Below are 14,667 nucleotides of genomic sequence, written 5' to 3' on the forward strand. Positions count from 1 at the left end.
ATTTTCGTTTTATTATTTTATTTAACATTTTTGCACAAGAACTGTCTTTTTAACATATTGATACAAAATCTTTTGAATATCATTCGTTATTACTCCTGCAGTGAAAAAACAAATTTGACCTTATTTTAAAAAAATTGAAGGGGATACGAATGATGCAAGACTTTCTTCAAGCTAAGTTTGTTTCTCATTGTTCACACCTTTTAGCCCCTACAATAGTAAGCCTATAAAGATATGGAATCAGAATACCCAGGTTTAATGTCTGTGATGTCACATTTTTAGCATCAATGAAAACTTTGTAATCTAATTTTTTCCACAGATTTTTAGTTTGATTTAACTGCATATGATGCCAGAAAAATTTAAGTATACTGTACAGAGAGGTGTGCTGCTGTTGTCGTGTCACAATAAAAATCTATCAAATGCAGACATGTCTGTGGACAAACAAGACTAACTTTTTTATAGAATAGACAAGTTGAACCCGCAAAATTCTCCAAAAATAAATTGGTTTTTATTCATTTTATTTTAGGAGGGGAGAGGGGAGTTAGGTATGATAAATATTTCTGATGCTGATTATGTACCTCAGAGTAAAATGTAAAGAAAAAGAAAAACAATTCTGATTGCCAGTCACAAGTAGCAAAATTTTTGCAACAACAATTACAGAGTGAGACTCCACAAGAAACCAAAAATGTCATTTATCCAGAGGCATTGCAATGACTGTTTTGAACTATACAATAAATTTCGTATATTTTCTTTAATTTTTATGCTCTTAAACCATTTATTTTGCAGAAAATATGACCATTTGACAGGTATTGTTACATGAAAAGCAAAATTTCAAACTTTTTTGTTTAAAAAAAACTAAACATCGACCCTCTGTTCAGGTAATACCCAGGTAAGGATAGCTAATTAATAATAAAGTATTACATAAACAGTCACAATTATTTAACTTTATCTGAAAAATAACATTGGTGCTTTAAGCTCAGTAGATTGCTTTCAACAAAATAATTCAGCTATTAAAATAAAACTAATGGCTCAGTAAAGTCTTCAGTTCTTGTGTTGAAATCTGATCACTTTTGTGACACAGTTGACATGTGATTTTTCCCAAGTGTAAATATAGTGTTCACAAGTAATATTTAAAAAAATTCAACCATTTGGTATACTTTATATTTATTCTGTAGACCCTCTCGGTTGAATGTATCGATAAAAGTTCCAATAACAGCCATAAAGGATCAGCTTTTACATCAAGTCATGTCAATAAACCCTTACCAGGAGGTTTTTATGGGAGGATCTTATTTTACTTACCTTCAGATGCGACCTCACTGTAACCACAGAGGATTCAACGATTTTGTAACTTATCTACAGAATGAAAAAGTTGTAAGTCAGTTTATTTTATTTTGCATCTAAATAAGTACTGGATTGCTACACATATATAAAAAAAAATATGCCTAACTTATTTTGATTCTTGCAAAATTTTGGGTAACCTTTACATCAGAGCTTGATAAATGACAATTACTGGAAATGTCACAAAAAACAAAATATAATAAGTAGACTTTATTTGAAGTTTATTATAAACTGCAGCTGCTTGAATTGTAGGCGAAGACATTGTTTCAGTCTCTGTAGTGAGGCATTTATCAGATAAAGACATCAATGTCGAAACTTAGACATCATCTACTCTTACACTCCAGGCATGTGAATGGAAACCTTTAATTCCAGAACAATTTTTATTAGTTTCCTAAAAGTCCTTTGAAATAAGTTTGATATTTATTTTACACACAATTTCTTTAAGTATTGAATGGATTATCGTTTTTATCTAATACAGGTATTCAATTGAACAAATACAAGATTGTAATGAAAGTGTACACTTGAAATATTAAAATAAAGAATAAATTCTATTAGATAAAAAATACTTCTTAAAAACTAGAAATATTTTCAGTTTACATGCATAGTCGAACAGCATTTTGAATTATGCAATAAAATGTTGGCTGCTTACTTTATTCATTTGATTAGACATTACTACAGTGGCTTGTTACTTTTGTACTTCTCTCCTTTAGGGGGCACTAGGTTGTTGTGAAAGCAGTGTAGAATACATCCTGCTTCCTCCTTGCAGTTATGCAGATGAGCTTGGTGGGTATGATTTCTTTGTAATTATTCATCTTGTTTTAACTCTGATTATAATCATACTTGTCATAAGACTCTAGTATTAGGCCTATTATATTTTTAACTCTTTCCATATGGGGTGGGTCAGGCAATGCAACCAACCTTGTAACCACAAAGTAATAACCATCATAATTTTCGTACTATAACTTTTAATGTGTTTTGTGTATCTTTACAATATTTGGCAAGCTTTTATTAGAATTACAAGTCTTGTGTACACTAAAACTCAGATTTTTTTAGTTAAGTATTTTTACTAAAAATTTGTCCATGAATGTATGGAATCAAAGTGTTGACTGCTCTTAGTGCAAGTTGGTTTTCATGTTAAGATTAAAAATACTTTTCTTCACCTGATAATTTCGAAATTGTATTTGCATAATCTTTAAAGTCTACTAAATAAATGTCAAACGTTTTTTAGTAGAGCTTTATATTCTATCTGTTTTCTATCTATTTTCTCCACCCTAACTCTATACTGACTTGGTTTATTTAACTGACCTTGTAAAAAAATATGAAATACAACCTTTTTATTTTCTGTCTAAAATTACTGCAGATTGTAACAAAAAACTACAATTGTTTATCCTAAATAGCTTAAAGATTGTAACAGTCTACATCTGTTTATAATTAATTTTATAATTTTATTGTTTTTTGAACTGTATCTAACTAATAATCCTGCCATACAAGTTGTAAGTCATTTGGCGAACATGTAGCTCATGTCACTGTATTGAATGAAATAATGCATAAACAGCTTGTGAGCATACCTCATGAAGAATTTTTTCATTATCTTACCATATCTAATGTTATCTAAACTAATAAGTTTCTAATTTTTATATTTTAATTACCTTTACAACCATAAATAAAAAATATACATGAAAAATTAGAAATATAGTACTTTGACCTTTTGTTTTGCTGTTGGTTGCTGATGAAATTTAAGCTTGCTTTTTTATAGTGATGGTACTAGTACACTAAATAATTTTCATTTACTTAAATAATGCACATAAGAACTCAGAATAATAACATGCACAAAGCAGACGATGTTCTATAACTATTATAATTTAACTGGCTTTGTAACTAGGAAAAGAGAGGCTTGAATTAATTCCCTTTGCTGCTGATCTGAACAATACAAGATAAACTTTCAAACTAAAGATAAAATTAATAATACTCTGTACTGAAAACAATAGCATTAGATGTCATTTGATAGATTAAAACTTTTCCTTTCTATTGGTTATAAATGTATAGTATAAAATTTCAGAATTGGGAAGTTGGGAAAGTGAGGATCTGACAGGTGGGTTTGATTTTCTAGTTTATGATTCCACATCGAATAAGTTTGAAGGCTATAAGAATTATGCATTGGCTTAGTAATATCTGTATTATAATGAATAGGTTACATTAAATTCCGTACTTCAGAAAGGAGTAGTAAATAAATTAGAAAAGAGGAAAGACCTAGAGAACAAATACCATGATTCTCATACTAGGGGAGATTGAGGATTTTTTAAATATTTCCTTATTATATTAAGAACTTAAAACTTATATAATATTAAAATGTTATTTATTGATGCCAAAGTTATTTGTATACATTGATGATAAAGTAGTTTAATTAAATTTTGAACTATGTAAAAGGTCATGACATGCATACTCTGACCTACCAGTAGTGAGAAGGTGAACCACATAATTCTTTATTTAACCCACTAGGGTTTTTCAAGAATAATAGAATTTTAACCATACTTTGTGGGTATGGTGAACATGGTATGGTTGGAATACTATTATTATACACTCTTCTAATTCTTGAAAATCCCTAAGAGACTATATAAAGAATGTAGTGTTAAAAAATATAATAGACCTAATACTAATGTCTTATGTCAAGTATAATTATAATCATGCTTTGCTAGCTTGTAGATGGTACTCACAACATAACAATTCTTGTAAGCCTGTTCCTTCCTGTATAATACTATATACATGTAATATCAGGAATATTGTTTAAATGTACACAGATCACATGTAAATATGTATGCATTTGTTAAATATATTTTTAAAATATACTTGATCAATATTGCTCCAGTACATTTTTCATGGAAGAGGATCCATTGTCTGCTCATTATTACAAATGCAAAGTGGTCTCATCCTGGGTCCTTGGTGGAACACAGATTGTTCCATGTTCTCCCCATACTTCCTGGGACTAGTGGAATTTACCTTGTCAACATGATTGAGGAGTGTGGATGAGTGTTCACAATTCCAGACCAGATGAGTTCTGTTTCCAAAGGTTGAGTATAACATACAGGATGTTGTCATTCCAAGTTTGGGGTGTTGCCTTTCGGACTTCTTCAAGTTGAGGAGAGGGTTTGTCCATTTTGATGTTGCTTACCTTCTTGTCATGATCCCAGTGGCTCAGAATGCATCATTCTATAGCTACAGGTTGAGATCCACTCCCAAGTATATATATTGCAGTCCAAATGCCCTAGCCACCATGGCTGTATAATTCCAACCCAGAGCGGTGGAACCCCAGCTACCTGGTTGGGGCCTGTCCGATAGTGATGACAGATCTCTTCAAATTCCACCCATAGTACATGAATTAAGTACCGGGTGAAGAGCATACCTGTCTAGCTGTATTGCAGTTCCTCCACTGGAGTGCTAATCTTCTGTTGGCATGCCCACCATCTATGCAGATGCATTCTGTATGGATAATGCCCTCACTGGCCCCTCCACCTTATCAATGTGGGATTCTAGCTTTAGTGTGAGAGGAGGTAAGTATGTTTTGGAAGTTAGCATTTTCTTAAATCAAAAATGTATTTCCAATAATACTTACCTGTGTTCACACTCTCCTTCCCTTCCTCCCCATTAAGAGCTGGTGTCAGAGACTGTGGAGTGGGTCATTCTCGAAAAAGTGACAATATTATCTGAATGAGGTGCTTATATGCAGCACCAGAATAGAGGGTGCATTGACATAGGTGGAGAATGTCACGAGACAGATACCACCAAGGGCAATTAAGTTGGGAATAAAAGACTAGAGCAAGCAAGAAAAAATCAGACCAATGATGCTTAGCTGGGCAAAAGAAGGAAACCCTAGCAGGCGAGTAATAGCTGTAGTGTGAGAGGAGGTAAGTATTACTGGAAATACATTTTCAATTTAAGAAAATGTTAACATAAATACTTCTAAGTTTAGACCTTTCACATAATGGTCGTCTTTGAGAACTAAATCACCACATAATTATGCAACTTTTTTCAAAGAGTTGTTAATGCCTATGCAGCAGTCTTTTATTGCTGAGTTCTCAAAAATTTATAATGTTTTTTGTAGCTGTGTATAATATCTATCTAAACTACGGTGTTCAATATTTTCCTTTGAATAGTGTTACTATTTTATAAATGTGTTTTCATTTTAAAAGTTTATAGGTAGGTTCTGCTAGAAAGTATTCCAGTATAGATTTAATATTTTCGTGAATTCCCATACTTTATGTTTTTGCTACTGCTTTTGTTGTTGTTTCTTTGTGCATTTTAAAATAAGAATTGATACAGGGATTGTAAAAATCTGTAAGTCTTATTTTCTTATCATATAACCTGGATTAATTAATGTTTAATATTATATCAATGAGAGTTTAAACAAGGAATTATCATTATGAACTAACATTTCATTTGCTTACCATAGGCTTAAAGAAAAGAAAAACTTAGAATTCCATGCATAATGACAATCATAAATTTTATTTTGATTATTTTACACTATTACTCTACCTCACTGTTGATATCGAAATAAAAAGAAAAATGTGGAATCATTTGTTTCTATTAAAATATTAACGTAGTGAGAGTATTAGTAGATATTTATTAAGTCATGAATAGATTGATGTTTTTAACTCACAAGTGTGGTGAGAATGATAATTTTTGAAATTATTTTAGAAGTGATAGTTGTGTAAAAAGTCAAATGTTTTACAGGTTTACATGAAAACAAAGAAGATTTTGTTCTGCACTGCATATTCTTTTCTACTGAAGCTCTCATTAATCGTCTAACTAAAGTCAGAGGTGAGCAAAATGTAAACATTACATAGCTACCAACATTACGTGAAATTATTTATGGTATTAGGTGTTATATGATATTGTAAAATGTACAAAATTTATGTTTTTTTAACTATTGTTATATATGTTTCAGTTTTACTAGTGTTACATAATGTTATATGATATTGTTAAATGTACAAAATTTACATTTTCTATTAATGTTAAACAATACTTTTCAGTTTTACTAATGTCTCATGAAGTTATCTAATGTCAAGATTTTACATTTGTTCTATTGTTACAGTGCTGTTGAAGTTACTAAAAGGTATATGTTTTTAATATTACAAGATGATGTTAGATACACTAGATGTTACCTGTATACTGATGTTAAACAGTGTTATTGAATGTACCAGATCACACATCACAAAAAAAGATGAAAACTTAATTGTTATGAATATATAAACAAGCTTTTCTCTGGATAAAAAGAAAATCAGTTGTTTATTTCTTAGGTTTCAGTTTATAATGTATTTGTATGTGGCTAATAAATTATGCAGTTATTTAGTTACTTAATTGAAAAAACAAAATACTTAATATTCTCAAAACAGATTTCTTTTTTAACAGTTTGTAATCAAACCTATAGTTAGAAATAACTTTGGACATAATTACCTTAATTTATTGCAGTGCTGATAAATAACTGCCAATATTGCTCTGTAATATACAGTTGATAGGCTTAACTGCCTTAATTTATTATTTTGCAACACAGAAGTGCAATATTTTATTTCTCTGCAAAACAGGGCTGATGAATGTAACTACAGTGGTTTGTTTCTCAGTAACATAGAGGTGATGGATATAATTATAATAACTTGTTGCTCTTTAATACATTTTTGGTGGCTCAGTAGTAAATCTGAAGTCTTGTAATGCTAAAAATCAGTTTCTGAGATGATATACACTTCTACACACAGAAAGCTATCTTCCTTGTGTGTCTGTCTTAGAGACTTGCATGTTACTGGCCTTTAGGCAACTCCCATCTAATCTCACAAGTTTTTCTCGTGAGTTGTGCTACTGCAAATGACATTATTATGCGGCAAAACTCCTCCACCAATATAAGGGCAACACAGCCTCCCTGTGCATTAACTGTCTCTATGCTTTTGCACTTGTGAATTTTCATTCTTTTTCTTGGCACTGAATGCATCAGATGTATTTTTTCTTTGTCAACTTAATGAGATTTACGATGTTTAGGAAACTTAATTTCCTTCTTTTCTTCTTCAAACTATGAAAATACTAGTTCATGTAACTTGTCCTACTACTTGTGTGAGTGACATATTTCCTCACACAAGTTATGTTTTGTGAGGAGAATGAAGAGAACAAATTTGATTGTTCCTTGCAGCCATCATCTTATTTGATTTCCACCTTCCACCCTCATTTATGTCCTGTGTTTGTCTTCCAACAATTCCTCCCACTTGATATCTTATTCACACTTCCATTCTCAAGCAGAATCAGCCTTCTCCCATCTGCCTACAACTATGGAACTTATAGTCACTAAGATTTGCACCTATCCTACTCATTCTGTGTGAGAGGTGTATTGTTTGGAAACCATGGAGAGTTCTTATCCCATTGGGTCACACACACATATTCACCTACTCAGTTGGTCCTTTGATGACCAGAGGAAAGCCTCACATTCATCTCTGATCTGTTTTCCTGTCCCTCTGTGCTAGTATTTTTATGGGTGGTTGGACTAATCCAATGTCACTCTCTGTGTTTCATTACCTCTACCCATGCTGGACCTACAACTCTTCACCCATGCTTCCCCGATTTGTTGGAGAGCATTCCTGAATGACAATTTTACATATGGCACATGAACTCAGGACGAGTCTACTCTCCATATCCATGTGCTTGAACTTCCGGCAGACTGTTGGGCATAATACTATTATTACTACACCTAGTGGATCATTTTGTTATGTTCCATTCTGACAATTCCTTGGTTTTTCCTACATTGAACACCAATCGGTTGGTGATAGGAATATAATCCAGAGCCCCTTGCTTGTAAATCCTGGATCTTCCTTATTGGACCAATTCTCAATGCATTGGTTTCCTCACCTACCATGTACCAGGTGCTAGGTTGCAAATTCCCTCTTTTTCTGCCCATAAAAGGGTCTTTTCTCCCATAGTTTCCACTTGGGTGCTCTCTTGTGGACCCCACTCATCATGGCTTTGCCAACCCTCTCAATTTCATGTTTCTGATAATCTGTTCTTCATCCCTCAGCCCTGGCTGTTGCTGCTTTCTGTCAGGTCTGGTCTTATACTTGTCATAATGTTCACCCACCTTTCCATATTTTACCTTGAGTCCTGGCCTTGATTTGAGACATTTCTTGTTGTGTCCTCTTGGTGATACTCTTGTGGCTGGCTTGACCTTGGTTCCCTCTTCTATGACACCTGACAACCCAACCACCTCTTCCCCTGCCAATTATAACACTATTGCTTCAACATCTCCCATCTGCTTTTTATCAAGGGATTTTGTCCTTCCACCTTTATGTTTGGATTTGTCCAGTTCATCACCCATTAAACTGGTATTTTCAATCAGGTAATCTTTTTCTTTCCTGTTCCAGGCATCCTTTTATTTAGTCTTTCTATCTGTGTAAAAAGCATAGCTTTCAACGTTGGTCCATCTGTCACCACCTTCCTCCTGATTATCCTACTGTTGGACATCTCCCTTCCTTTTACTTCATTGTTCGAGAGAGTTCAGCTGCCTTTACCATTGCTAATTGTCGGGCAGCCTTATCTTCAACATTTTACCTTTCTCAATATCACAAGGTGTTTCCCACCCCAGTTCTCTTTGCCTTGCTCTGGTCCTTCCTTATCCATAGACACACTTGCCCTTTTCCTATACCTGACTGGGACCTCATTGTTATCCTGCATGCTCTTACCCTTGCCCCTTCAAGCTGTCGGCAACCTGCAACTTCTACAACTTTTCTCTTCAGAAATATTCCTCTTACTTCTCACCTGTAGTTACCGTCATTCAGATCTTTATGCTTTTGACTCATCCTGTACCCCTTTCCATCATCCTTAAATTCTTATTCCTCTGGGCCTGTCCTTTCTCCCTGAGTCTTCAGCTGCACAAAGAGGAGATTACTTCTTTTCTTCTCTCTCTCTTCCTTCTATTTCACTCTTCTATAATTTTTTGGACCCAGACAGACTTTTGTGCCCTGTTCTTGTCATTCGTTGCTACTTAGCTCATACATCTCACTTTTGGGGTTTCCATCTTCAACTCTACATTCCGTGGGAGTTGTCTTCCTCCAAGGACAAATCTTATTCTACCCTTATAGGTAGGGTCTGCCAATTTCTATGTTTGGTCTACTTTTCATAGGATGTTGTTGCTCGCAGACAGTCCATATCTCATCCCATCAGAATCGACACCTCTCTCATTTCCAACAGCTGCTGAATGAGATCCTCCAAGCTAGCATGTGGACTTGGATAACTTCTTCATCCACTCTCTTCACCATTTGGCTGTCTTATCTTCTTAAGACTCCATTTTCCATTCTACAGTCTACTCACCATCTTTAAACAGGTGAGTACATTCCCATTCTGATTATAGCATTTGCTTACAGGATCCCACCAGGTGGCAGGTGGGGCTTTCCAGGGTACACTTATTTCTGAAATTTGTGCATTGAACCAGGATAATGGAAAGTGCTCATACCATCTGCAGTGGCTCCGTATGTACCCATTGTTGAAATGGGGTGTTTTGCAAGACCACCTGAGGTATCATCATGGTATATTCTGACATCTGACTACTGTCCAATCCAGACTGTACTTATTCCATGGACTATCCTGGAAAAAGCCAGCACCAGGGGGTGCTCTGTCTGCTTCCCTGGCTTGTGCTTGCTGACTTTTGAAATTGGGTTATGCAGTCACCCATTTAACTGTCTCGAGTAAAAGACCTTTCTAGTTAAAACAAAACCAATGGGGATCTGGACATTTTTTTCAGGTGTCCCCACAGTGAATTCCTCTCCTTACCACTTGCCAATTTCTAGCTGCTGGGATGGAGAACCCTCACTGATTAGGACCTGACTTCTGCGGCTAGAATAAGGGGTACCAATCAGTGGGAAGTGGGGTGGTAGAGATACTGTTAGTTTAGTGCACTTACACTTATACACATATACTTACAACATACCAGAAATGTGTCGTATGATACTGTGCCCTCCTCCTCCAATTGCATCTGTTCAGTAGAGTTGAGGTGAGCATATACTAATAAATCACACTGTTCTCCTGCAGCAGGATTGTCAAGTTGAGTTGAGGCATGCACTCTTAACATTACATACTTTATGACATGACTTCCATGCCCTCCTCCCACAACTGGTGTCGGTCCAGTAACATCTGAGGTATGCACTAGGTATGGTCTGAGTGCACCCCAATCTCACTACACATATTGGCTTTCCGACCTCTTGTTTCCAATGCTTTGTAGGCCATGTTCCTATTACACCCATATCTGCAACACATTGGGCTTGTTTGTTTCTTCCTCCCTTCTTTTCTGAGCAAACAATGTACCCTAGAAGAGGTGAGATGCAATTTCCCATGGATGTACCCTTATGGAGCCCCTGCCATCAGGTGTCACACTCCATGGGTTTCCTTTGGGCACTTTCTGAAGAGTAGTTGCACCAGACCCTCCAACATATCAATGTGGGATTCTAGTTTTTGGTATGTATTGTCTTCTAAGTTAACATTTTCCTTACCTGAAAATGTATTTCTGAAAGATGCCTCTTCACATACTTTCCACCCTCACTCGTGAATTTTCATTGCTGATGAAGCAAGAATGTCTAAAGTGCACTGGAAGTGGGGGAGGCAAAAAGTATAAAGGGAGTTAGTGTGCAAGGAGATTGTGTCACCCTCCTATTGGTGGAGGGCTTTTGCTGCATAATAAATGTTATTATGCAGTAGCGCAACTCAGGAGAAAACTCATGAGATTAGATGGGAGTTGCCTAAAGGCTAATAACATGCAAGTCTCTAAGGTAAACACATACGGAAAATAGCTTTCTGTGTGAAGAGATATCTATCAGAAATACAATTTCAGATAAGGAAAATGTCAACTTTCAATACCTGTGATGGCCTGAGCACAGATAGCTCATTGTGCTTAACAAGAAACAAAGAGGATGATGTTCACCTTTCTGCTTTTATTAACCCTTTTCAGACCAGAGTAGTTACTGATATCACTTGATCATTTCTTTCTCACTGTCAAAATATTTAATCAAATATTTGATTAAATAAACTTACGAAATATCTAATTTCAGCCTGAAAATTTCATTTAATTCGATTTACTTTTTCTATCATTTTTAAGTTGTGAAATTTCCCCAATTTTCTGGTGAGACACTGTTTTAAAAAAAAAAAAACTTTAAAAATACTTGTTTTCTTTGTAGAAATTTTGTTTATTGTTGATCAGAAAATACCATTTTTATATAGCCAGTCAGTTTCAACTTTATTTTATTGGTTATATTAGTCACTGCTTCCAGCTATAAATCATAAAGAGCATGGCAAAAACTGACGAAGATTTATTATTGACCTGTGACCTGACTTTTGAAAATAGCATCGCCATTACCTTTGTCAGGCTAGTTAACAACATACTTGGTAAAGATCAATTTATATTTATGAAATATAGTTTATTTTGATAAATAATAAGCTCTTTTATTTATGTCATATTTGAATATGCTAAACTTGACAATAATATACATCAAATAAGGTTTTGAATCATCGTCATATTTTGCCATTGTCTTCTATACTTACTACAATAACGAAGCTTACTTGATGTCTTCTCACAGTAGAAAATTTTCATAGCTATCAAACACATACAATTTTACACAAAAATAGGAATGAAAAGAATGTCTAAAGAAACTATAAAATAAATTCCCAGGTCTGTTGTTTGTTCCTAAGTCTTCTAAACATCCCATTAGGTTCATTTGTTCATACTATAAATTACTGTTTACACCACACTTTATTTACTGTACATTGATGTAAATAATTGATAATGTGCTTTATACAATCATATTGAAATGTTGCCTGTAGCTATTTTAAGTGCTTTATTAGTAACTGTTCAGATCATATGTGACATCAAAAAGAGTGGGAATGAAAGGATGTTGTGAAAAAGACAACTAAAAGAAAATGAGTTATAATCTCAAGATAGGACAGTTTCTTATTAAATAGAAACATGTACTTTGGGATTTGCAGAAAAAATCTAAAAAACATCTATGTTGTTTACTTGTGAGATTCCTCAGAGCTGCACGGAATTAATATTGGATATGTTATATGTATTTGCAACTTACACCAAATAAATGTTACAAAATTACAACTATTCCAAAATTATTTTTTTAGTAAAAAATTATAGAAATAGTAACAGTTATCATTTGTACTTAATTTTTGAAGGTATGCACTCGACACTTTAACCCTTTGGATGTTATAATTGGATTTATCCAACTTTACATTTATAGCTGTTTGGTGCGACAAGTGGATTTACCCCACAGTGTCACAAAAACTCTTCCGACAGTTAGCACGACAGTTGGGATACTCACACTTCCTTGAATTTCCCACCTTAGTGCAGTGTGTGCATACATCACCAAGCAAAAGCTCAACTAGTGGATATTAATATTGAAAAAGTACTAACAATTTTTCGAGAACCCGCCGAAATTTAATCACACACTCAAAGGTTTAAAAGTGCTAACTGGTTCAGATAGGTATAAGTATAAAGGTCATAGAAAACTGCTATTAACTCTCTGCGCATGCATCCTTTATTGTGCGTGTCACGAGGATTTTAGTGACTTACATTCAGAATTGAATTAAAGTACTTTTTGTTTATGTTATACCAATTAGTATAGAATAAAATCATAGCTAATCATCTATATTTTAATAGTATATAAGTTTTATGTTCTTAATTTTATAAGACAATATTTGAAAAAATCCTGAATTTTCCCTAGTGTGAAAAATGTGACATTTTTTCTCTAGGCATCCTCTCTTCTGTAATTCATTCACTGCCCCTCCAATAAGTAGGAAATTTAACATAAACCACTCACTGTCAAATCGTCATCACTCAGACAAACCATAATTTTTATAGCCTTCAATCTTGTTTGGTTACAGAGCCATCAAATAGTAAATCAGACTCCTCTTGCCACACCCACCTGTCACATCCTCTTTTTCAGGATTTGTTAATAGTTCTCTCTCACATTTAATACTATATTATTTATAACTAATACAAAACCAAGGTTTTCATCTATCGAATGGCGTATTATATTAAGTTGCTTTCTGAACAGAGAATTGTCAATGTCTCTTTTAAAAAAGCTTTATTTCCATGGGAAACATATCGGCTAGCATTTGTTACATAGCTAGAAAGCCAGAAAAATTGTGATAGTTATGGGATACTGTTTGCTTTTTGCATGTTATTATTCTATGTTCTTTGGTGCATTCTTTAATTATATAAAAATTATTTAGTACATTACTACCATTAGTATAAAACAAGTAGGGTTAAGTGTCATTGACAGTCTACAGCAAAAAAAACGACTTGTTTTTCATGTGTATTCTTTATTTATTATTATACAGGTAACTAAAAGGTCAAAATAGGAACCTCTTTAGGTTAGTCAAAGTTAGATTAGGTAAAATATATAATAATAACAATATAATAAAAACCTTTCACGGGGTATGCACTTGAGCAGCTCAGAGTAGCTTGTGGGTAATGTAATTCTCTAGCATAACGTGAGCTCCACATTCCCCAAATGATTTAAAACTTATAATGGCATGATAGTAGTTAGACATGGTTCAAAGAGCAATAAAATCTATGTATAAATATATGTATACTGTTATGAGTTTAAAGCTATGTAGGATAAATGAATGTAGTTTCATGTTACAATTTGAAGTCATTCTAGAAAGAAAAAAGGGTAATTTAGAGTTATTTAGATTATTTTTGGTGGGTATGAGGTCAGTCAAATTCACTAACCTTGTATAGAGTTAAGGTAGACAAAATAACAGGAAAAAGAGATTACGCGAAGCAAATTTTAGATTTTTGAGATGAAGAAAAGTATTTCTAATGTTTACATGAAAATCACTTTGCATTCGGTCTGGTAAAAAATAAAAACTGGATGTATTCACGAACAAATCTTTTTTTAGTTTATTATTTTTTGTATGTGAAAGACATAATGTTTACTGAAAATCTGCTATATACATACTAAAAGTTAATAGTATCAAAACTATAATGACTTCAAACGAGTACAATGTGGTCATGTGGTTAGTCAATTCGACTGAGCCTGTGTTGAGAGAGTTGATAGCATCTTCTGGTATACACACAGTTATGCACACTGAATAAATAGTTTGCAGGCTCTTAATGTTGCATCTCAAAACTCAAGAAAAGAAGTGGAATGTCTTAAAACACTTGATTTGTTAACCTTTGATTGCAAATAGTATTTTAAGTTGTTATCTAATGTAGAATTGTATTCAGCATGCCATTAAGATTTTTGTGCAATTATTTAGATTTAATATTCTATATGCTATTAATATTGTTATGTCTCCGTGTGTTAA

At 33.8% G+C, this 14,667-nt stretch overlaps 1 protein-coding gene across 4 annotated transcripts in view; it reads left to right on the top strand.

Annotated features, from left to right (window-relative positions):
- LOC106468708 overlaps positions 1-14,667 on the top strand; it is a 111,815-nt gene that overhangs the window by 63,825 nt on the left and 33,323 nt on the right. For all 4 annotated transcript variants that reach the window (XM_013929150.2, XM_022397071.1, XM_022397072.1 and 1 more), the window contains 3 exons: positions 1,173-1,368; positions 2,046-2,118; positions 6,064-6,150. In XM_013929150.2, the coding sequence (XP_013784604.1) occupies positions 1,173-1,368; positions 2,046-2,118; positions 6,064-6,150 (356 nt within the window). The remainder of the gene's footprint in view (positions 1-1,172; positions 1,369-2,045; positions 2,119-6,063; positions 6,151-14,667) is intronic.

The sequence above is a fragment of the Limulus polyphemus genome, unplaced genomic scaffold (genome assembly GCF_000517525.1).
Source record: "Limulus polyphemus unplaced genomic scaffold, Limulus_polyphemus-2.1.2 Scaffold3125, whole genome shotgun sequence".
Lineage (NCBI taxonomy): Eukaryota > Metazoa > Arthropoda > Merostomata > Xiphosura > Limulidae > Limulus > Limulus polyphemus.